At 38.6% G+C, this 25,240-nt stretch overlaps 1 protein-coding gene across 1 annotated transcript in view; it reads left to right on the top strand.

The window, feature by feature from the left end:
* The window catches only part of KIF5B (kinesin family member 5B), a 50,835-nt gene extending 32,658 nt beyond the window's left edge, over positions 1-18,177 (top strand). The window contains exons 16-26 of the mRNA XM_053572746.1: positions 2,445-2,633; positions 3,234-3,351; positions 3,705-3,770; positions 3,869-3,974; positions 5,475-5,576; positions 6,673-6,733; positions 6,842-6,913; positions 7,055-7,159; positions 9,279-9,495; positions 10,064-10,214; positions 15,699-18,177. Coding sequence (XP_053428721.1) covers positions 2,445-2,633; positions 3,234-3,351; positions 3,705-3,770; positions 3,869-3,974; positions 5,475-5,576; positions 6,673-6,733; positions 6,842-6,913; positions 7,055-7,159; positions 9,279-9,495; positions 10,064-10,194 — 1,167 coding nt within the window. The 3' untranslated portion in view covers positions 10,195-10,214; positions 15,699-18,177. The remainder of the gene's footprint in view (positions 1-2,444; positions 2,634-3,233; positions 3,352-3,704; positions 3,771-3,868; positions 3,975-5,474; positions 5,577-6,672; positions 6,734-6,841; positions 6,914-7,054; positions 7,160-9,278; positions 9,496-10,063; positions 10,215-15,698) is intronic.
* The last annotated feature ends 7,063 nt before the right edge of the window (positions 18,178-25,240 follow it).

Below are 25,240 nucleotides of genomic sequence, written 5' to 3' on the forward strand. Positions count from 1 at the left end.
AAATCTCTCCATTTATGTTCAAATAATCATAGTTTAAGTGAGGTCTGTCTTGTCAGTTTTTTCATTCATGGACTATGTTTTTGGTATTATATTTAAAACCTCATCACCAAATCCAAGGTCACCTAGGTTTTCTCCTATGTTGTCTTCTAAATATTTTTCAGTTTTGCATTTATATTTAGGTCTATAGTCCATTTAGAGTTAATTTTTCTAAAAGGTATAAGGTCTGTGTCAGGATTCATTGTTTTGCATTTGGATGTCCAGTCGATAAAGCATCATTTGTTGAAAAGAATATCCTCCATTCAGTTGCCTTTGCCCCTTTGTCAGAAATCTATTGATTATATTTTTGTAGGTCTATTCCTGAGGTTACTGTTCTGTTGACTAACATGTCTGTTCTTTTGCCAGTACTATATGGTGTTGATTACTGTGGCTTTACTACTGTAAAGTCTTAAGGTTGTAGTGTCAGTCCTATGAATCAGTTTATCCACAAAAGAACTAGCTGCTATTTTGATTGAGATTATGTTCTTTCATTAGTTTTGGAGTTTCCTCATAGATTTTGTACATATTATGTTAGATTTATAACTAAATCTTTGTGTGTGTGTGTGTATGTGTGTGTAAATATATATGGCACTTTATTTTATGTTGGTTTTGTTTTTTTAAGATAGAGTCTCACTTTGTTGCCCAGGTTGGTGTGCAGTGGTGTGATGGTAGCTCACTGCAACCTTACACTTCTGGCCTCAAGTGATCCTCTTGCTTAACCCTCCTAAAGTGCTAGGATTACAGGTCTGAGCCATCCTGCTAGACTGGCACTGTGTTTTTTATTTTAAATTCCAATTATTCATTGTTGGTATATAGGAAGTGGTTGACTTTTGTATATTAATCTTGCAACCTTGCTGTAATGGCTTGCTCCAGTAGTTTTTTCTTTTTTTTTGAGACATTGTCTCAAGTTGTCACCCTGATAGTGTGCTATGATGTCATAGCTCACAGCAACCTCCAGCTCTTGGGCTCAGGCAAGCCTCTGGCCTCAGTTTTTCTATTTTTAGTAGAGATGGGGTCTTGATTTTGCTCAGGCTGGTCTCAAACTTGAGTTCAAGCAATCCACCCACTTTGGCCTCCCAAAGTGCTAGGATTACAGGCATGAGCCACTGCAACCAGCCCTAGTAGTTTTTTTTTTTAAGACAATCTTAACCATCTGTGAATAAAGATGTTTTACTTATTTCTTCCTAAACTTTATTAATTGTAACACTAATTATTGTACTGGAATTTTTTTTGTTTTGTTTTGTTTTGGGGTTTTTTTTTTTTTGAGACAGAGTCTCACTTTATAGCCCTTGGTAGAGTGCTATGGCGTCACAGCTCACAGCAACCTCAAACTCTTGGGCTTAACCGATTCTCTTGCCTTAGCCTCCCAAGTAGCTGGGACTACAGGCGCCCACCACAATGCCCAGCTATTTTTAGAGACAAGGTCTTGCTCTGGCGCAGGCTGGTCTCCATCCTGGGAGCTCAGGTAATCCACCCACCTTTACCTTCCAGAGTGCTAGGATTACAGGTGTGAGCCACCATACCTGGCCTTCCATGAAACCTATGGAAGTTAAGGAATATTGCTGGGACCACAATTCCTCTTGGTTGAGCTTGAGCTACTTAAACATCTTTTTACTTACAGTTTTAAACTGAACTTGCACATGATTAGCGATGAATTTCCTAAAGCAGTCTTGTAAGAAAGAAATACAAAAATTGGCTTGGAGCCCGTGGCTCAAGTGACTGAGGTGCCAGCCACATATACCAGAGCTGGCAGGTTCGAATCCAGCCTGGGCCTGCCAAACAACAATGACAACTGCAACCAAAAAATAGCTAGGTGTTGTGGCGGGTGCCTGTGGTCCCAGCTACTTGGGAGGCTAAAACAAGAGAATCGCTTAAGCCCAGGCTTTGGAGGTTGCTGTGAGCTGTGAGGCACTCTACCCAGGGCAATAGCTTGAGACTCTGTCTCATAAAAAAAGAAATATAAAAATTGAAGGAGGCAGGATTCATCAGTTTTTGTTTAGGTTTACATTTATTTTCCATGTTGGCATGTATTAACATTATTTTAAATTTTATAAAGTGGGGAATACAAATAGTAAGCTGTATTTACTTACCCTTTATTGAAAATAGTAATTGAGGGCGGCGCCTGTGGCTCAAAGGAGTAGGGCGCCAGCCTCATATGCCAGAGGTGGTGGGTTTAAACCCAGCCCTGGCCAAAAACTGTAATAAATAAATTAATTTAATTAAATTTAAAAAAAGAAAAGAAAATAGTAATTGATAGACTATTACTATTGAATGATAAATTCCTGATTTCCTATGGATGTTGAGTTACACTAAAATATATTTTATTTTGTTATAAGATTTTAGAGTCTAACTGGAAAACACACTGAACATTTCTGGCCTTGACTTTTTATTTCACTTTTTTCTCACAGCAGCCTGAGGGAACTGGCATGATAGATGAAGAGTTCACTGTTGCAAGGCTCTACATTAGCAAAATGAAGTCAGAAGTAAAAACAATGGTGAAACGCTGCAAACAGTTGGAAAGTACACAAACTGAGAGCAACAAAAAAATGGAAGAAAATGAAAAGGAGTTAGCAGCATGTCAGCTTCGTATCTCTCAAGTATGTCACATAACACATTTTCTTCATTTTTTTGAACCATCTACATATAAAAATTATAAAGGTTTTTAGAAAAATGAGCTTCATTAGCTTGAGTAACAAAATAAAAAGGCCTATTAATTAGTTGTCTTTCCTAGTTTAGCTGCAGTATAATAACTTGAAATGATTTAACTGTGTTATATTTGCTAACATGTATATGAGTTATATATAGAAATTTACTAGAAAGATGTAACTGATGCTGACTATCGAAGATTCTAGAAGAATTAACAGGATAGGCAAAACTACAGGAGACCAGTTTTCTGCCTTTTGCAACTGAACTATGGGGCCATTCATTAACATAGGAATATCGCAGGAAGGGGAGGCGGTAACCACAAGAATATTATTTCATATTTCAGTTTCTAGTGCCTTCGTTTGCAAATATACATTTAATTGATTAAATTCTTTTAACATTTTAAGTCTGGGTCCTGAACTCTGTAGTTTTAAATATCTTCAAGTTTATCAGTTAGATATATCAAAAAAAACTTCCTAGATTGCAAATGTTCTTAACACAATGTGTGCCTGAGATATTTTTTCCATTTCATAGCATTATATTTTTTCCCAAAGCATGAAGCCAAAATCAAGTCATTGACTGAATACCTTCAAAATGTGGAACAGAAGAAAAGACAGTTGGAGGAGTCTGTTGATTCCCTGAGTGAAGAACTAGTCCAGCTTCGAGCACAAGGTATTATTAGCTCCCAATTACTTACCAGTTACATTTATATTAATTCTTTCTTTTAATGCAGTTATAATAAACTTACATTCACACCGATAGAGCTATAGGAATATGGATAACTTGGAATGGTAAACAAATCATACATGTTAATGTTTTTAAATATTTTCTGAGATTGTGTTCGAAAGTAGAAATGGCTGTTCTAGCACCATGTCATTGACCTAGGAGAACAAGATGTATTTTTTGACATTTAAAGTCAAGTAGTGCTAAGGACCATACTTCATAAAATCCTTTTGCTCCTTGGTTTATATGAGAAAACTCAAGGTTTACTGAACTTTTTTGTTTTCTCTCCCTAATCCAAACAGAGAAAGTGCATGAAATGGAAAAGGAACACTTAAATAAGGTTCAGACTGCAAATGAAGTTAAGGCAAGTTTGATGTTTCATTGTATTCTAATCACTTTAATCCGTTATTGAATTAATTTTGATTATTCTTGACTTAAATACGTTTCCTTTCAAAATTTTAGCAAGCTGTAGAACAGCAGATCCAAAGCCACAGAGAAACTCATCAAAAACAAATCAGTAGTTTGAGAGATGAAGTAGAGGCAAAAGAAAAAGTTATTACTGATCTTCAAGAGTGAGTATTATACTTTTCATTTAGATATTAGAACCTGAGAAAGACGGAGTTATTAAGACAGAAGGAAATAGGTTACTGATTGACAGTATGTTATAGAGAAACGTGCAGTTTTCATAGAAATTACAATTTTTAACTCAGAAATAATTTTCTCACTTAAAATTAAGTAAAACTTAGAAGTTCTGGGTCAGATTTTTGAAAAATCTTTTTAGTCTTTTGACCTATTTATTAAAAAGGAAAAAATCCCCAAATTAATTTATTATTGAAATTGATATCTCAATCTCTAAATCATTTACTTCTTTTCTTTTTTTTTTTGCAGTTTTCTTTTTTGACCGGGGCCAGGTTTGAACCTGCCACCTCTGGTATATGGGGCCGGCGCCCATCTCTGAGCCACAGGGGCCGCCCCTACTTCTTTTTTTTTTTTTTTTTTTTTGAGGCAGAGCCTCAAGCTATCACCCTGGGTAGAGTGCCATGGCATTATACAGCTCACAGCAATCTCCAACTCCTGGGCTCAAGCGATTCTCCTGCCTCCGCTTCCCAAGTAGCTGGAACTACAGGCACCCGCCACAGTGCCCGACCATTTTTTGGTTGCAACCGTCATTGTTGTTTTGGTGGGTTGGGGCTGGATTCGAACCCGCTAGCTCAGGTGTATATGATATGGCTGGCGCCTTAGCCACTTGAGCCATAGGTGCCGAGCCTACTTCTTTTCTTTAAAAAAAAATTCTTGACTGAGAAAAACTTCATTTGAAATTGTGAGCTTTAAAAGTTTTATTTTTCTAAAAATCTTATTTATGTTTTTTTTTTTTTTTTTTGAGGCAGAGTCTCAAGCCTTCGCCCTGGGTAGAGTGCTGTGGCATCACAACTCACAGCAACCTCAAACTCTTGGGCATAAGCAATTCTCTTGCCTCAGCCTCCCAAGTAGCTGGGACTAGAGGTGCCTACCACAATGCCTAGCTGTTTTTTTTGTTGTTGTTGTTGCAGTTGTCATTGTTGTTTTAGCTGGCCCAGGCCGGGTTTGAACCCGCCACCCTTGGTGTATATGGCCGGCGCCCTACCCACTGAACTACAGACACCGCCCAAAAGTTTTCTTTTTCTGATAGAAGTTGTCATCTCAGTTTAGGAGACATGTTCCTTCTATAACCATGTAGGGATAAATAGAATTTATAGAAATTGGAGTTTGTAACAATTTAAGTAGGAAACAGAGGAGAGTAACAAAAAGGATGATGAAGTTTGGGTTATCAGTCTTCTTATCAATGCCTAATAGAAGTAGAGATTAGGATTTAGAAAGATAAAGATAAAGTAGAATAAAATCATTTCAAACCAAAATATGAAAATACTGTCTGGCTGAAAGTAGTCAGGGCCTCCCCTTCTCTCATGGGGGACAGGATAACAAACGAGGCCTTGGGTATTTGAAAGATGAGATTATATTAAAAGAATTTGAAACATTTTAACAGTATTCAGAAAACTCTGATGTTGACAATTTATGGGTTTTTTTCCTTTCAGCCAAAACCAGAAAATGATGTTAGAGCAGGAACGTCTAAGAGTAGAACATGAGAAGTTGAAAGCTACAGATCAGGAAAAGAGTAGAAAACTACATGAACTCACGTGAGTAATTGTTTTGATTAAAGTTTAAAAATGAAGACTAAATTAGAGGTTTATGGACATTAGCCTTGGACATATCCAGTGGGTACATTTTTAACTTTGTATGGGTTAAAGGGTATTTTTCTTAAATCCTCTGAGTTAGTTTGATTTATATTTAAAAACTTGTAATATATGTTTTATACAGAGTGTCCATAAAGTTTGTGCAATTTACTATGTTAAACAATTTTTAAATTGCACACGAACTTTATGGACACCTTGTATTTTAGTGAAAGCAAGGTCTTATATTTCATTGATGGTCAAGATTTAAATTCCTATCCTATCAGCGTACTTGATGTTTTTGTATTACCATATTACCTCAGGATCCATCATAAAAATCATACTAAAACATGACTTTAAGTAATTTAGAAGATTTTAGGATCTGTCACAAAACCTGAGTTTTTGTTAGATTCTATCTAGCATAAAAGAGCATTATTGTTTTAGCCTGGCCTTGGTGAAGAGAGGTATTCACTGTTTACTTGTTCTCATGTACTGAATTAGTACTTGGTTTTCTAGAATCTGAACAGGTGGAATACTCACGATTATAATTTTTCACATACTTTGAATTTGTGAGACAGTTTGTAAATGAACTTCTGGAATAGTTAGACCATCAGGACCAGTTCTGAGTTGATGTTGTAAAGACTGCTGAATTGCAGTCATAATTTTGTATGGAGTAATTTTAATGTAAAATATTTTCATCTTTGACAATTTATAATCTCTGTAATTCTCAATCAGTATCATTTTGGATAAATAGCAACACGTGGCATATTTTAAAATATAAGTTAGAATCATTTCTTAATATTTGAACTGTGCCACTTTTTTTCATCTCTTCCTGGCATTATGAAGAGGGAGTTTTTTGATAACCTATAAATATAGAAGATTATAAAACACACACTTAGTAAAAGGCAACACAGGCAAACTATTTAAAAATAAGCATCTTTCGTTTATTTAGGAATTGATCTTTTAAGTTAAAAATATTTTATTCAGCTCTTATACTAAGTAACATTAGAATTTTATGGAATCAGAGCTGGAAATATACATATGTATATTCTTCCATTGTTAGGGTTATGCAAGATCGACGAGAACAAGCAAGACAAGACTTGAAGGGTTTGGAAGAGACAGTGGTAAGAAAAACATGGAAATAAATAGGATGAGGGTAGTATTTTGTGGGTTTCTTCCATTGTGCTCTTAAAAAGTCTGAATTCCAAAAATATTGCTGTTCTTAATTCAAGGCAAAAGAACTTCAGACTTTACACAACTTGCGTAAGCTCTTTGTTCAGGACCTGGCTACCAGAGTTAAAAAGGTAATGTAACTGTACGGAGATGGGTATTGTTTTCGTAAGTGAAATAATTTTCCATTTTCATGTCAATTTTTGTATAGTCAAGCTTAGATCTTTTTGATCTTTAAATTTTTTTCTTAGTATTCAAACACCTTCTTTTCTCAGAGTGCCGAGATTGATTCTGATGATACTGGAGGCAGCGCTGCACAGAAGCAAAAAATCTCCTTTCTTGAAAATAATCTTGAACAACTCACTAAAGTGCATAAACAGGTGATGAGGAGTATATTTTGTAATAGCTACAACATTGTAATAATCAAAAATTGAGGAGTACTAAGTATTTTAATCTTTCAGAATCCTAAGGAATTTTAATACCCTGAGCTATTTGCTCAGCGCCTGTGGCTCAAGTGGCTAAGGCGCCAGCCACATACACCTTACCTGGCGGGTTCAAATCCAGCCCGGGCCCACCAAACAACAATGACGACTGCAACCAAAAAATAGCCAGGTGTTATGGCAGGCACCTGTAGTCCCAGCTACTTGGGAGGTGGTGGCAGGAGAATCACTTGAGCCCAGGAGTTGGAGGGTGCTATGAGCTGTGATGCCACAGCATTCTACCCAGTGTGGCAGCTGAGGCTCTGTGTCCAAAAAAAAAAAAAAAATACCCTGAGGTATTTCATTATTAAGCAATTATAATGAAAAAAAAAATACTGCTAGTAACTTTTAGAGGAGTTAATAATTTTAACAACTTTCTTATAAAAAGGGGCAATAAAAACATTCTTATTGGGCGGCACCTGTGGCTCAGCGGGTAGGGCGCCGGTCCCATATGCCGGAGGTGGCGGGTTCAAACCCAGCCCCGGCCAAATTAAAAAAAAAAAAAAAAAAAAATTCTTATTTTTCTTTAAAATTTTAGGACTCTCGGGCGGCGCCTGTGGCTCAGCGGGTAGGGCGCCAGTCCCATATGCCGGAGGTGGCGGGTTCAAACCCAGCCCTGGCCAAATTTAATAAAAAAAAAAAAATTTAGGACTCTCGATTTTCTTGGTTTATTAATGGTCATTTTAAATCTCAGATAGACAAGTGTTTGCAGCTAAAACACAGTCTGTTTGGAGGAGGTCTTTTTACATTCAATGCTCCAGTATGAAATAAATGATGAGATAGTTCTTCTTTTTTTCAATTTTTTATTTTTTTGAGGCAAAGTCTTATTCTATCACCCTGGGTAGAATGCTATGGTGTCATCATAACTCACAGCAACCTCAAACAAACTCTTGGGCTAAGCCATCCTCTGCTTCAGCCTCCTGGGTAGCTGAGACTACAGGCACTTGCTATGATGCTTGGCTAGTGCTTTTTTTCCTTCTGTTTTTAGTAGAGACAGGGTGTCCCTCTTGGTCAGGCTGCTCTTGAACTCCTGAGCTCAAGTAGTCCATCCACCTCAGCCTCCCCGAGTTGCTAGGATTACAGGCATGAGCCACTGTATCCGTAATCCTAATTATTTTTTGGTTATTGTTTGTTATGGCTCATAAATGATTTAGATATATTTTTAAAGTTTCTTAAGGCTGCAGTGGGAGTGGGTGCAATGCACTGCTACCAGCAAGCTATTGTACATGATGTTTGGACACTAGACTAGTTGGCATCTGAAATAAGTTTGTGTTCTCCAGTACATGCCTTGGAAAGATTAAAGTAATGCAAAAGGTTGTCCTTTTTTCTTTTTTTTGGTTTTTGGCCGGGGCTAGGTTTGAACCCGCCACCTCCGGCATATGGGACCGGCGCCCTACTCCTTGAGCCACAGGCACCGCCCAAAAGGTTGTCCTTTTTTTAAAATTCTACTGATAAGTCGCTTTAGTAACTCAAAGAAGTGAAGGAAAAAGCAGTTGTCTCACCCACTGTATTCATCATACAATAAAACCATAAAAAATTTCTCAATAGCTTAAAAAATAATGATGAACTTTCTTAACACACTCGATTGTTGTGTGTCCTGTTACTATGTACACCTAATGTTTGCACTAGAGCAAGGTTAGAGACATTTAACTCTCCTCCTGCACTTGCTAAGGGGGTTGCTAAGTTTCTTTGCTTGTGTGCTTAGTATATAAAGGGATAGCCATTTCCTAGATCAGTTATCTTACCAAAGAATCCTTGCACTATGTTGTAATTTATTGTCTTTGCCTTGCAAGGGAGAGAATAATCCTCCCTGATGAAATTAAATTGTGTCTTTGTGAGAAATATGTGTATGTATGGTATGTATGGATATATGTATTCCCAGCATGTTGCTGCCTAAATTAGCTATATGAAAAACTTTTAGTTACAGTTCTTTTCAAAAGAGCAATTATGAATGCTTATCATAACTTTCTCAAATCCTCTTGTTAAAGCTAGAATCCCTGTTTTCTTTGTTTGCCGTTAGTTGGTACGTGATAATGCAGATCTTCGCTGTGAGCTTCCTAAATTGGAAAAGCGACTTCGAGCTACAGCTGAGAGAGTGAAAGCTTTGGAGTCCGCACTGAAAGAAGCCAAAGAAAATGCATCTCGTGATCGTAAACGCTATCAGCAAGAAGTTGATCGCATAAAGGAAGCAGTCAGGTCAAAGAATATGGCCCGAAGAGGGCATTCTGCACAGATTGGTTAGTAGAACACATTAAACCTGTAGACTTTGCACACTTTGAAGGCTTTCATTTAGTTGAAAACATAATCTGAATTCTACAATGTGCTGTCCTGGTGTGTCTTTGTGTATTTTCTAACTTACCAAAGAGTGGCACTGTTGGGAAAGAAGAGAGAAATTGAGAAATAACCCCATTAACAGGACAAGAAGACAATGAGAACTAGAGAAGTAAACAAGAATGCTCGGGGATAGGAGAAACTATAAAGCAATGTTTTTAAAGCAAAGAGAAAATGCAAGAAAGTTAGGCATTAGCAATTATTTCATGTTTCAGAATAATCATTGGTGTAACATGGAAGATGTTTTAAGGGGCTAAGGATTGTGTAGGTCCTAGAGAAAAGGTTACATACATATAACTGAAATATATGTACGTATAATAGATATGTACATAAAATATATATATATCTTTGCCTTGTTAAAAGGCAAAGAAACAACATTTAGGAATTTGGTCTTAAAGAGAAGAGACCTAGACAGTCACTGCAGTCTTTATGTATTAACCTTTATTCTAAAGTCCGTCTTTGTTTTTATACTAGCTAAACCTATTCGTCCTGGGCAACATCCAGCAGCTTCTCCAACTCATCCAAGTGCAATTCGTGGAGGAGGTGCATTTGTTCAGAACAGCCAGCCAGTGGCAGTACGAGGTGGAGGAGGCAAACAGGCGTAAACTTTTACATATACCCACAGGTTTGTGGTTTTTATCTGGTTTTTCATAGCTATTTGTGCAAAAGTTGAGCCATTGATTGTTAAAGTCTCACGTTGGTGTTATAATTTTTTTTAATGTAAGTGATTATAAATGTAACAAAGGGCTACGCATGGCAAGAAGCTCCTGTATGGGCTCGGCACCTGTAGCTCAAGCGGCTAAGGCACCAGCCACATACCAGAGCTGGCGGGTTAGAATCCAGGCTGGGCCTACCAAACAACAACCAAAAATAGCCAGGCATTGTGGCGGGTGCCTACTTGGGAGGCTGAGGCAAGAGAATCGCGTAAGCCCAGGAGTTGGAGATTGCTGTGAGCTGTGATGCTACAGCACTCTACCCAGGGTGACAGCTTGAGGCGCTGTCTCAAAGAAAAAAAAAAAGAAGAAGTTTCTATCTGTAACCCTAGCACTCTGGGTGGCTACCGTAGGAGGATTGCTTGAGTTCAGGAGTTTGAGACCAGCCTGAGCAAGAGTGAGACCCCCATCCTACAAAATACAGAAAAATTTGCCGGGCATTGGTAGCATGCACCTGTAGTCTGAGCTACTTGGGAGGCTGAGGCAAGAGGACTGCTCAGGCCCAGGAGTTTGAGGTTATAGTGAGCTATGAGGACACTGAACTCTAGCAGGGGTACAGAGTGTGACTCTACCTCAAAAACAAAAAAAGCTAATTTAGCATGATTTTTTTCTAGTCCTTTTATAGTTTAGATCATATTATATATTCCCATTTCTGTTACTGTTTATAAACCTAACATGCAGATCATTTGTAATAGCTCTTGGTGTGCTATCTAATGGATATACCATGGTTTATAACCATTCCTTTTTAATGAACATTTAATTGCATTATTTTTTTCCCATAGTTGATATTTCCATATATGAAATTTGAGATGTGAAACATCTTATTATATTTCCTTATCTCTTTTGATTATTTCCAGAAGATTCTCAGAAATAGAATTACAAGGTGTGGGCATACTAACACGTTGCTTTCTAGAAAGACTTCATTAAGTTGCATATTAGCCCAAGATACTATTTTTTTGCATCTTTGCCAGCACTGAGTATTAATCAGTTTTAAGCTTCTAATTTGATGGACCAAAAATAGCATCTTATTGATTTATTATTGGATAAATAATAATTGGCCCATTTATTATTTCTCTTTTTTATGAATTATCTGTGTTCTATTTCCTTTTACCTATTGTGGGTGATTTTTCTAATGAATTTCTGAGTTTTATTCATTTATTTGTAATTATACAACTAATATCTTGTTCCTTGTAAGGGGATAAAAAAGTATCATGAATAGGCCAGGCAGAGTGGTTCACACCTGCAATCTCAGCACTTTGGGAGGCCAAGACAGGAGGATCACTTGACCCCAGGAGTTCAAGACAGCCTCAACAACATAGTGAGATCCTTTTTTTTTTTTTATAGAGACAGAGTCTCACTTTGTCACCCTCAGTAGAGTGCTCTGCCATCACAGCTCACAGCAACCTCCAGCTCTTGGGCTTAGGCGATTCTCTTGCCTTATCCTCTCCAGTAACTGGGACCACAGGCACCCGCCACAACACCCAGCTATTTTTTGTTGCAGTTTGGCCAGGGCTGGGTTTGAACCCGCCACCCTTGGTATATGGGGCCGGTGCCCTACTCGTTGAGCCACAAGTGCCGCCCTCAACAAAAAAATTTTTAAATATTAGCCAGGCATGATGGTGCACATATAGCCCCAGCTTCAAGGAGGTCTGAGAGGGCAGATTCACTTGAGCCCTGGAGTTCAAGGTTATGACAAGCCATGATTGAAACACTACACTCCAGCCTGAGTAACAAAGCAAGACCCCACGGATAGATAGACAGACAAACAGAAGTATATTCTGAACATTTTCTTCTACAACACGATTAGTTGGTTAATAGTTAACTGTGTGGCTTGGCGCTTATAACTCAAGCAGCTAAGGTGCCAGCTACATACACCAGAGCTTGTGGGTTTGAATCTAGCCCAGGCCTGCCAAACAACAATAACAACTACAATCAAAAAACAGCTGGGTGATGTGGCAGGCGCCTGTAGTCCCAGCTACTTGGGAGGCTGAGGCAAGAGAATTGCTTAAGCCCAGGAGTTAGAGGTTGCTGTAAGCTATGATGCTACAGTACTCTACCCAGGGCAACAGCTTGAGGCTCTGTCTCCTCCCACCCCCAAAAAATATATATATATATTAGTTACCTAATGTGTCATCATATGGCAGGAATTCAAATTTTAATTGTTCAGGAAGTCCCAAATATGTAGGTGCTTTGGGATATGAAAAATAGAAGATAATTATGAGTTAACTAACTAATACTCAAATATTTAACAAATACTAAAGTAGTTTATTTTAATCCTCCTTATTTTTACTTTGACATTTGGCATAAAACTGCCTCTAAATTTGAGTAGAGAATGAAATGACATTTTGGAGGATTCACATTTCTAACAATTTAATGTAATATTTTGGTTTGGACAGTATAGGATTTAAAAGAGTGAGCATGGGCATAGTGACAGGAGCATGGACTTTGGAATTCCATATAAGTTTGAATCTTGACTTTCCTGCTTCTATGAATTTAAGCAAGGAACTTTTTTTTTTGTAGAGACAGAGTCTCACTTTTTGGCCCTCGGTAGAGTGCCATGGCCTCACACAGCTCACAGCAACCTCCAACTCTTGGGCTTAAGCGATTCTCTTGTCTCAGCCTCCTGAGTAGCTGGGACTACAGGTGCCCGCCACAACGCCCGGCTATTTTTTTGTTGCAGTTTGGCCGGGGCCAGGTTTGAACCCGCCACCCTCGGTATATGGGGCCGGCGCCTTACCGACTGAGCCACAGGTGCTGCCCTAAGCAAGGAACTTTTTAACAGTTAATTTCTTTCTCATTTTGATGCCTTTTTAAAGACTTTAGCATAAAGATAAATTGTGGACTTACGACTTAACTAATGAATCTCTAAAACATTTTCCCATACAGCTGCAATATTATACCTAACAAAATAATATCAGTTTCATATTCATATTTCCCTATTTTTCAAAAAGTCCTGTACAGCTGATTTATCTACTGGTATAATCCACTATTGCTGTTTGCATTTGGTTTTATCCCTTAACCGTTTGTAAACAATGCCTGTAGGTGCTTTTCATTTCTGAGCAGTCCACAGTTAAAGGGTTAAGTATCTTTTAATCTGTAATAACCCTTTAAAATAAATTGACTTAGGCGGCACCTGTGGCTCAAGGAGTAGGGCGCCAGTCCCATATGCCAGAGGTGGCAGGTTCAAACCTAGCCCCGGCCAAAATCAAAAAAAAAATAAATAAATAAAATAAAATAAATTGACTTATTGAAAAAAGTAGGCCAGTTATCTTGAGTGTATCCCACCTGCTGGTGTGTCTGTTTTGTGTGTAGTTGCCTTGTTTTTGTTTGCTCTGTTCCTTATATTGCATGCTGAAAAAAAAATCAAAAGTTGATTAGATTTAAAGGACTATACGTGGGTTAATAGTGGGTCAAACAGTAGCTGGTTTTCCTGACAGAGATGGATGGCCTCTCTGTTTTTTTCCCTTTGAACTAATAACTTTTTGGAGCCCCTTTCATAAGTAAAATGTAAGTCTTCCTTTTTTTTTTTTTCTTTTGAGCCTGTGTCTTGTTATATTGTCCAGGCTGGTCTCAGGCTCAAACAGTCCTACTGCCTCAGTCTTTCAAGTAGCTAGGACTCCAGGCATGCACTACTGGAAGTCATTCTTGAGAATTACTTAAGTTAACATGTTCTGCAGCACAGTATTCAGTAGATGCAAACTGCCTTTTCATACCTTCTGGAAGTGGGGGCTGGGCCAGGGGATTTTCAAAGCATACATGCAGATAAAAGTTTATCCTTTTCTAGATATTTTTCTCATGTTAAAATTCATATCTACACTTTGAATTCATATTCTCATTTGCAGAGAGCACAAACCATGGCCTTTTTAAAATACAGCTGATCCCATAATGGTGACAGTAGTTTAGCATATGAAGAAAATAACTAGGTATTCAAATTGAAATTGAAAATTACAATATAAAAGTATAATTGTTAACAAGTTTGTTCATTGTCCAAAGGATAGCAGCTCTTTTTTTTTTTTTTAAGTTCTTCAGTCTTCAACCATGACTGGGAACTATATAATCTACATAAATGATAAATTGTTGAAAAGTTAAATGCTTTGCAGAGGAATTTTTGGTAAGAAAAACATTTCAAAACACCAGGTTTGTTTTTGGAAAGGATGACAATGTGTGAATAATAGTGATAACTTAGTTCTCAGTTTTTCAAAACTGGTCTTCTAGTTTGCATAATACTTTAAACAGGTTGTGTTTTTCTTTTCTTTTTTTTCTTTTTCTGAGTCAGAATCTCACTTTGTCACCGTGGGTAGAATGCTGTGGCGTCATCATAGCTTATAGCAACCTCAAACTCTGGGGCTCAAGCCGTCCTCCTGCCTCAGCCTCCCAAGTAGCTGGGACTACAAGCATCTGCCACAATGCCTGGCTCATTTTTTCTATTGTTCGTAGAGACAGGGTCTCATTCTTGCTTAGGCTGGTCTCACACTCCTGAGCTCAGGCAGTCTACCTGCCTCAGCCTCCCAGAGTGTTAGGATTGTAGGCATGAGCCATGTGCCTGGCCACGTTGCGTTTTTCTAAATGCATAGGCAAATAGGTAGTTTCAGTACAAGGATGGCTCCAGTTATTAACTATTGGAATTTTTTCTTATACTGTTTGTTTTCCTACTATATGCACCTCTTGTTTATCACTATTCCTCCACTTTTTTACCTTCCCTCTTGTAACTACTAGTTGCTAGCTAGTAGTTTAAGAATGTTAATGACCAACCAGTGAGGGTGGCTCACAGCTGTAATCCTAATACTCTGGAAGGCTGAGGAGGGAGGATCCCTTGAGGTTAAGACCAGCCCAAGTAAGAATGAGACCCTATCTCTCCTAAAAATACAAAAATTAGCCAGGGGTTGTGGTGGGCACCTGTAGTCCTGGTTACTTGGGAGGCTGAGGCAGGAAGTTTGCTAAAACCCAGGAGTTTGCTGTTGCTGTGAGCTAGGCTGATGCCACAGCACTCTAACCTGGGTAACAGAGTAAGACTGTCTCCAAAAACAAACAAACAAACAAAACAGAATATTACTGAACCACTATCTGTTGGATAAAAGATTAGCCATCTTTTTCTTTTTTAAACAAATAGAATTCATTTGTATACGCTCACCCATGGTTTTATTAGGGAGAATAAAGACAGATTAAGATCTAGTTTCCTTTTAAACACTGCACTGTTCCTAAGTTGTTTTCAGTAGAGGAAGTAAATAAAAGAAATCAAATCATTTAATATTGTGATCTCTTTAATTTTCAGGAAAGTGGTCAAAGCTATTGGCTGAAATGTTTAGCATATTCTATTTCCTTGTTTCTTCTTCATGATTATTTCAAGCATGAGTTTTGTAAGACTAAACATTCTCTGCGCTTTCTCCCATTTTTAGGTGTTGAAAAGCGACTGAAGTATGAAGAGGACATGGTATCAAATAGTCATTCAATGACTCTATTTGACTCTACCCCCTTGGGATTGTAGAATTATAATTTTTTATGTATAAATTATACCTGACTTGTACAGCTGTTTCCCACTCACTCTTCTTGTAAACTCTGCTGCTTTCCAACACACTAGTTGAGTGCAATTTTGGCATCTTAGGAGGGAAAAATGACAGTTTACAACTGTGACCCTATTTATTACACAGTTTGTCTTTCTTGTCTTAAATTTAGTCTTTACTGTGCCAAGCTAACTGTACCTTCTAGGACTGTGCTTTTCGTATTTTGTGTGTGTGTTCATTTTTTAATCTCAGTTTAAATTACCTTGCTATTGCTTCTTCTTTCTTTTCCTATTAAAATGTCTTCCTTTTTTTTTAAGGGAAAATGGAACATTTAGGTTACATGTCTTAAATTTTACCACCCACAACACTACATGCCCACAAAATATATTAGGTCAGTACTGTATTTTAAAATCCCTTGAAATGATATCAGGGTTAAAATTATTTATATCATTTCTGAAGTTTGCTTCTGAAAACTACTATTTGAGCACTGAAATCTTAAAACTAATTAGGCATTTGAGACTGAGCAAGGCTATTTGTTATCTCATGCCTATCGCTGAGTTATTTTGAATAGAAATACCTGTATTTTTACAATATCAAAAGCAGATCTCAGTTTCAGAGAGAGTTTGGAAAAGGAATTATATTTCTCTTCTTCCTGATTCTATATTCAACATAGCTTGATGGAATGGAAATACTCTGCTTCATTCTGCTGAGCCTGCTAACATAGAAGAATTGGACAGATACTAATTTGTCATCCTTAATGTAGTGAAATGAATTAAGATACTATAGGAGTAAACATAATTTTATCTTATTAATACTTTATTGGCTGATCTAAAGTTATAGCCTATAGAAATTGAGAAAAACATGAAGAAACAGGACAGGTACATGGTAAATCGTAAAAAACATACGTAGACAAATTTTGGTCTGAAATCCCTGAGATGTGTTTTACCTGCTATACTAAATCATACACCATAATTTATTTCTTTAGTGTAGAAATAGTAAATTGTTTGCAAGTCACTAATCCTCAAAAATTATTTTGTTGGCTATAGCCCATAATTTTGTAATCAGTACTAAATGTGTACCTATTATTGCCACTTTTCCCTCAAATGATTAAACTAAGTCAACAGTTTATTTTATGAAAGTATAAAAGTAATATGGAAAGAGATTTCAATATTTGCTTTATCAGTGGTGGGTGGGGTGCGACTGCAACGGTATAAGAAATTCACAGAGAATGGGGATTTAAGGTTATTCAGTCAGTAGAGAAAATTGGAAAGGTCTGTGTTAGGATCTGGCTGGCAGAATTATCTTTTTGAAAAAGTTTTATACACAGATATTTGTATTATTAAATTTGGAGTCATAGAAGACTCAGATCATAATTGGCTTATTTTTCTATTTCCTTAACTATTGTAATTTCCACTTTTATAATAATTTTGATTTTAAAAGATAAATTTATTTATTTATTTTTTTAACAGTCAATCTTTGCTGTTGTAGTCTGCAACCTCTAAAATGATTGTGTTGCTTTTAGGATTGATCAAAAGAAACACTCCAAAACTTGAGAGGAAATCTTGGTGCAACAAGAGATAAGTAATACACTAAACAAAAAAAAATGTATAGCCTCCTTATGATGATAGTTTCTTAAATGGAGAAACATTTGGCTGCATTCACATAGGCATTTTTTTTTTTTCTTCAAGTGAAAATTTGCTTCTTTGGCAATATTCATAAATGAAGCAGAATTTTTTTCTTTTGTCTGAATACGTTAGTTTCATTCTTGCAAGATGTGTCATGGGTATTGGTGCTGTGTAACAATGAATTGTAACTAGCATGTGGTTCCGAATATACAATCTTAGCTTTTTAATATCTTAATAGTTCTTCTCTATTTATAATTTCAAACTTTCATAAAGTATACCAAGAATTTCATAAATTTGTTTTCAGTAAATTGCTCTTTTTGCTATGGCAGGTCATTAAACCACAGCACTTATTACTCTTACCAATGAAAACTTCTGATCATCTATAGAATATTGACCTTCAACTTGCAGTGTCTTTTTGACTGGATATATATTAATGTTCCTCTGAATGGTATTGATAAAGAAGAGAAACCAATGAAATACGAGAATAGTATTTATTCATGGTGATCAATTAAATTATTTGCCTAACTTAAGAAAACTAACTACTGTGCATAACTCTCAGTTTGTGCTTAACTCAAATGACATGAGGTGACAGAAGAAGAGTATGGGTCTACCTGTGGAATATGTTGGTTTATTTTCAGTGCTTGAAGACACATTCGAAGATACTTGGTTTGGGAAGACACCGTATAATTAAGTTAACCTGCATGCTGTAAATGTGTTTTATGTTTAAATAAAAGAAAAATTTTTTGAAATGTAGTGACTTTCTTAAACTTAATTGATGAAGTATTAGGTTGATTTTTATATGACTGAGTGGCCTTTTGTCTTCATAGAAGAGTGACTAATAGGTCATTATATTCATGGATATTGTGTTTCCTAATGTGTTGCAGGCTTTTGGACAGCAGGTATTAAATATATAGGCTGAAGAGCTAGAAATGACTCCCCAGTGTCACCTGTTCATTAAATTTTTTTGGCTACATGGATATACCTTACAGTATAACCCTTAAGTCAGGCTTTTTGGTATGCTCATCACTGGAATAGTGTTCACTGTATCCAATAGGCAAGTTTTTATCCCACACACCTCCTCCTATATTCCCCCACTCCCACCTGTTATTTACTTCCCTGTACTAGTCTCCATTACCTGAGTCTCATTGTTACAGTAACCAATGTAAGAATACTGGTAAAGTTTATTTTTCAGATACTAAAGGAAGATTTTCTAAATTCAAGTGGTGATTCATTTCTTTTTTTGTTGGGGGTGTTGATTTATGTCTTAAATTATCATGGAAATATTTAATCACATAAAATCAGACAACGTAATAAAACCCCAAGTACCAGTTAAAGGTTTTTTGGTTGTTTTTTTTTTTTTTTTTTTTTTTTGTATAATAAAAGGTGTTTTTTTTTTTCCCTTCTGGATAGATGCCCAGTAATGGGATTGCAGGGTCAAATGGGAGGTCTAGGTTGAGTTCTTTGAGGTTTCTCCATATTTCCTTCCCAAAAGGTTGTATTAGTTTGCAGTGCCACCAGCAGTGTAAAAGTGTTCCTTTTGCCTAAATGCCCCTCAACCCAGGAATGGATTGGCAAGCTATGGTATATGTATACCATGGAATATACTACTCAGCCATTTTTAAAAAATGGAGATTTTGCAGCATTTGTATTAACCTGGATGGAGGTGGAACACATTACTCTTAGTGAAGCATCACAGGAATGGAGAAGCATGCATCCTATATATTCAATTTTGATATGAGGACAATTAATGACACGGTGGGGCTTGGAAGGGGAGAGCAGACAGAAGGAGGGAGGGGTGAGGGAAAGGCAAAGGAAAAAAAAAAAATCCCAAGTACTAGTCACTCAGTCTCAACAAGTATCAATTCACTGCTACTCTAGTTTCATCCATAGTCACTCATGCCCTCGCCATTATTATTTTGAAGCAGTCCCAGACAACAGAGCTTTTTTCATAAATATTAAAAATGCCATTATCAAAAAGTTAAGTTACTAATAAGTTCAAATTTTATCTTTTGTAAATGTTTCAAATCAAGATCCAAATAAAATCCATACGTTGCTAAGAGGCCACTCGATGTTCTCTCTCTTTGCAATTAATTTATGAAGAAAACAAATATTCCTGTAGAGTTTCCCAGATTTTGCTGATTGCATCCCTTTGGTGTCATAAACATATTCCTCTGGCTTTTGTCTCTTTCTGTTAATTTGTTTTGGCTCCACAGACTAATCAGATTCAGACATTTATTTTGTTGGAAGGGGACAGTATTACTTCATGGGTGGTGGCATTTCATCAGGTGGCACATGAAGTGTTTCATTGGTTATCAGTCTGCATTAATGGTCAATGCCTAGAGCCATCACTTCAATAGGGGTCACACAATGGTATTCTAATTATGCCAGGTATCATTACTTTGTTAGCTGCAAAAGAGAAACCTGCCCTCTACTACTATTTGTTTACCCAGTGATGTAGTTTGTATAGGAAAGACAGGATAAATGTTTGATTCTTTCCCTTTATTCACAAGTTTGATAATAATGAGTTGCCTCACTACCATCTTCCAGTGGTGACCTAGTAGTAGTATATTTCCCCCCCTTTTTATTGTTTGATAATGATCTTTTAAGTGCTTTATGAGCCTTCAAATAACTTTCTTTTCCTGGAGAAATATGAATGGGAACAGTTTTTTGTTTTTTTTTTTTATTTTGTTTTGTTTTTTAGTTTTTGGCCAGAGCTGGGCCCGAACCTGCCACCTCCAGCATATGGGGCTGGCGCCCCATCCCCTTGAGCCACAGGCGCCACCCTGAATGGGAATAGTTTTTCACAAAGTATATAGGGAAAAAAATCACAGGATATCTAAGGAATAGGATGCAAAAGGGAATAAAGTTTATCAAATAAAGAAACTAGTGAAGATTTAGGCACAGGCCGGCAAATGTAAGATAGATGAAGGATGTGACTATTGTGTATCATAGTTGAAATGGCCAGAGACTACCATTTCTCCTTATCATGTGTTTATGCAATAGAGAACTCAGGGGTTCTACCACTCTTGAAGCAATGGTCATTAGTAATGAAACATCCAAATCATTTCTTCAGAGTCCGTGTTCAGTCCAACTGTAGAATTCAGCAACCACAGCCAAGAGAGTTTTACATTGCTCTTTCAGGTGGAGACCAGGGTCAGTTTCTTCACTTTGGTTAAAGAGATAATTATTTTTCATTTTCAAATACATTTGGCTAGTAAGAAGTTTACACAAAGAAATAGGCCAGGTGCAGTGGTTCACACCTGTAAGCTTAGCACTCTGGGAAGCTGAAGCAGGTGGATCACTTGAGCTCAGGAGTTTAAGCCAGCCTGAGCAGGAGTGAGACTCCCATCTCTACAAATAGAAAAACTAGCTGGGCCTTGTGACGGATGCATGTAGTCCCAGCTACTAGAGAAGCTGAGGCAAGAGGATGAATTGAGTCCAAGAGTTTGAGGTTGCTTTGAGCTGTGACACCACAGCACTTGACCTAGTGCAACAGAGTAAGACTTTCTCTCAAAAAAAAATAGGCTCTGCGCCTATAGCTCAGTAGTTAGGATTCTGGCCACGTGCACGGGGACTGGTGGGTTTGAACCTGGCCTGGGCCTGCTAAACAACGACAACCTCAGTAACAAAATAGCTGAGCATTGTGGCGGATGCCTAGAGTCCCATCTACTTGGGAGACAGAGGTAATAGAATTGCTTAAGCCCAAGAGTTAGAGGTTGCTGTGAGCTGTGACGCCAGGCACTCTACCAAGGGCGACATAGTAAGACTCAAAAAAAAAAAGTGGTCCTGCTGGTACCAGTTGTACTGAAACTGTTCAAAGAAATGGAGAACAGAATTCTCCCTAACTCATTCTACAAAGCCAGTATCACCCAAGGACACAACAAAAAACTTAACAGCCAGGCGTGGTGGCTCACAGTAGAAACCCAGGACTTTGTGAGGCTGAGGCAGGAGGATTGCTTAAGGGCAGCTTTGGCAACATAGTGAGACGCTGTCTCTAAAAAAGAAATACAGACCAATTAGTGGTGAACATAGATGCAAAAATCCTCAAAAAAATACTAGCAAACTGAATCCAACAGCACATAGAAAAGATAATACCCAAACTGCCTGTGGTGGCTCATGCCACCTCCTAGCACTCTGGGAGGCCAAGGCAGGTGGATTGCTTGAGCTCAGGAGTTCAAGACCAGCCTAAGCAAGAGTGAGACCCCCCTCTCTAAAAAATAGCCAGGCATTGTGGCAGGTGCCTGTAGTCCCAACTACTCAGGAGGCTGAGGCAAGAGGATCTCTTGAGCCCAAGAGTTTTGAAATTGCTGTGAGCTATGACACCACTGTCACAGCACTCTACAGAGGGCAACAAAGTAAGACTGCCTCAAAAATAAATAATAAATAAATAATACCCAATGAGTAAGTGGGTTTTATCCCAGGAGCACAAAGTTAGGATGGTTCAACATATACAAGTCAAACACATCTGATTCACCACATGAACAATTTAGAACAAAAACTATGACTTGGGGCAGCTCCTGTGGCTCAAAGGGGTAGGGTGCTGGTCCCATATGCCGGAGGTGGCGGGTTCAAACCTAGCCCTGGACAACTGAATTGCTGATTAAAGGACAAGAACATTTAATATTAAAAAAAAAAAAGACATTTATGGGCGGCGCCTGTGGCTCAGTGAGTAGGGCGCCGGCCCCATATGCCGAGGGTGGCGGGTTCAAACCCAGCCCCGGCCAAACTGCAACAACAACAACAAAAAAAAAATAGCCGGGCGTTGTGGCGGGCGCCTGTAGTCCCAGCTACTCGGGAGGCTGAGGCAGGAGAATCGCCTAAGCCCAGGAGTTGGAGGTTACTGTGAGCCGTATGACGCCACGGCACTCTACCAAGGGTAATAAAGTGAAACTCTATCTCTACAAAATAAAAAAAAAAAAGACATTTATATGTAAAAAAAAAAACTATGACTTGGCACCCACAGCTCAGTGGTTAGGGCACCAGCCACATACACAGAGGCTGGTGGTTTGAACCCAACCCTGGTCTGCTAATAACAACAATGACAACTACAACAAAAATATAGCCAGGTATTATGGCAGGTGTCTGTAGTGCCAGCTACTTGGGAGGCTGAGGCAAGAGAATCGCTTAAGCCCAAGAGTTAGAGGTTGCTGTGAGCTGTGACGCCACGGTACTCTACTGAGGGTGACATAGTGAGACTCTGTCTCAAAAAAAAGAAAAAAAAAACAAAAAACTGATCATTTTAATAGATGCAGAAAAAATATTTGTTAAATCCAACAACCCTCTATGATAAAAAACCCTCAACAAACTAGGCATAAAAGGAACATTTTTCTGCAATTTTCTCTAATTTTCTGCAGTTTGAATATGATAATAATGCTAGCTAGGTATAGATTTTTTTCCCTGCATTTATTCTGCTCATTGTTTTCTGGGCTTTCTGGATCTATGATTTGGTATATAAGTGTCTGTCAATTTGGGGAAATTCTCAGTTACTGCTTCAAATATTTTTTCTCTTCCTTTCTCCAGTTCTTGGATATTCTATCCCATCTTTTTTGTTCTTTCTCTGTGTATTTCAGTTGCGAAAGTTTCTCTGGACGCATCTTCAAGCTTACTGATTCTTTTCCTCAGCCTTGTTCATCCTTCCGTCTATCAGTGAGCCCATCCAAAGCATGCGTGTTTTTGACTTCTAGCATTTCCTTTTGGTTCTCAGATTTTCCATTTCTCTGTTTACATGACCCGTCTATTCTTGAATGTTGTTCACATTAGAACTCTTAGCATAGCACTCATAGTTATTTTCAATGCCTGTTCTGGTGATGATTCCGAAATCTCTGCAAGTGTGTGAATGTTGTTCTGATGGCTGCTCTGTCTCTTCAATTGCTTAGTCTTTTCTTTTCTTTTTGAAAGCTGGGTGAAAGGAACTCAGTCCTGGCTCCACCAGGGGGCCTGTGGGCTCTTGAAATCATCCAGGCTTCTGCTCCAATAAAGCTTTGATTCCTTATGTTCACTTGCCTCCACTTTAGAGGGTAGCAGCTTGCCTTCCAATCTCAATTCTGTATTAAGATTGGCTTTTTTTTTTTTGAGACAAAATCTCAGTCTGTCACCCTGGATAGAGTGTTGTGGCATCATAGCTCTCTGCAACCTTAAACTCCTGAGCCCCAGCAATCCACTGGCCTCTGCCTTCCAGAGTGCTAGGATTGTAGGTGTGAGTCACCGTGCCCAGCTTTTTTTTTTTTTTTGAGATGGAGTCTCATTCTGTTTCCCAGGCTAGAGTGCTTTAGTGTCATAGCTCACAGCAACCTTAGGCTCAAGTGATCCTCTTGCCTTAGCCTCCCAAGTAGGTGGAACTACAGGCATGTGCCATCACACCCAGCTAATTTTTCTATTTTAGTAGACCAGCCTGAGCAAGAGGGAGACAGTCTCTAAAAGAAACAAACAAACAGGGGCGGCGCCTGTGGCTCAAAGGATTAGGGCACCAGCCCCATATGCCGGAGGTGGCGGGTTCAAACCCAGCCCTGGCCAAAAACTGCAAAAAAAAAAAAAAAAAAAAGACATCGGGGTGGCGCCTGTGGCTCAGTGGGTAGGGTACTGGACCCATATACTGAGAGTGGCGGGTTCAAACCTGGCCCTGGCCAAACTGCAGCAACAACAACAACAACAACAACAAACTAGCCAGGCATTGTGGCAGGTGCATGTAGTTCCAGCTACTCGGGAGGCTGAGGCAAGAGGATTGCTTGAGCCCAAGAGTTTGAGGTTGCTATGATGCCATGCCACTCAACCAAGGGCAACAAAGTGAGACTCTGTCTCAAGGAAAAAAAATCTTATTGATGTGACTGACCCATGAGTCTCCATGAGATTTATCCCCTACACTCTGAACCATGTACGTCTTACCAGGGCCTCCAGTGTGTTGGCTCCTTCTGGCTCATCCAGCTCAATGAGCTTCCCACTAACAAGGTGACATTCTGAGGAATGCACAAATAGAGTTAGCATAGCCTTGAGGCAAAACTGTACGTGTGTACGCCTCCTACATGTGAATGGGAACTGCTTCTTGTCTAATGATCTGAAAAGAGCAAATTACTTCCTATTTTGGCGGGTGGAGTTGGGAGGGGCAGGCACAGCAGTTTCAGAGGTCTCTGCCTGGCCTTTGTTATTGCATGGGATAGCCTAAGATCTCAAAGCCTAAGATCTCAAAGATGTAATGTAGAGGTTCATGCCAATTACTAAGCCCATTCTAGTTAGAAGTACAGAGATAAAAAAATGACCACCAGATGGATCCACAGAGCACATGCAAGATTTTTTTAGTCTCCCCTTTTCTTCCCCAAGCTCTTACCCTGCTGCTCAGGCTGGAGTGCAGTGGTGTGCTTATAGTTCACTGTGGCCTCCAATTCCTGGGCTCAAGCAATCCTCCTGCCTCAGCCTCCCCAGTAGCTGAAACTAGAGGCACTAGCTACCATGCCCTGCTAATTAAAAAATAATTTGTTTTTGGCTCAGTGCCTGTAGCTCAGTGGCTAGGGCCCCAGCCACATACACCAGAGCTGCTGGGTTCAAACCCAGCCCGGGCCTGCCAAACAACAATGACAACTGTAACCAAAAAATAGCTGGGCGTTGTGCCGGGCGCCTGTAATCCTAGCTACTTGGGAGGCTGAGGCAAGAGAATCACTTAAGCCCAAGAGTTGGAGCTTGCTATGAGCCGTGACACCACAGCACTCTACCGAGGGCGACATAGTGAGACTCTATCTCAAAAATAATAATAATTTTTTTTTTTGTAGAGACGGTGTCTTGCTATGTTGCCCAGGCTGACTGTGCAGTTACAATGTGAAC

The sequence above is a fragment of the Nycticebus coucang genome, chromosome 20 (genome assembly GCF_027406575.1).
Source record: "Nycticebus coucang isolate mNycCou1 chromosome 20, mNycCou1.pri, whole genome shotgun sequence".
Classification (NCBI taxonomy): Eukaryota; Metazoa; Chordata; class Mammalia; order Primates; family Lorisidae; genus Nycticebus; species Nycticebus coucang.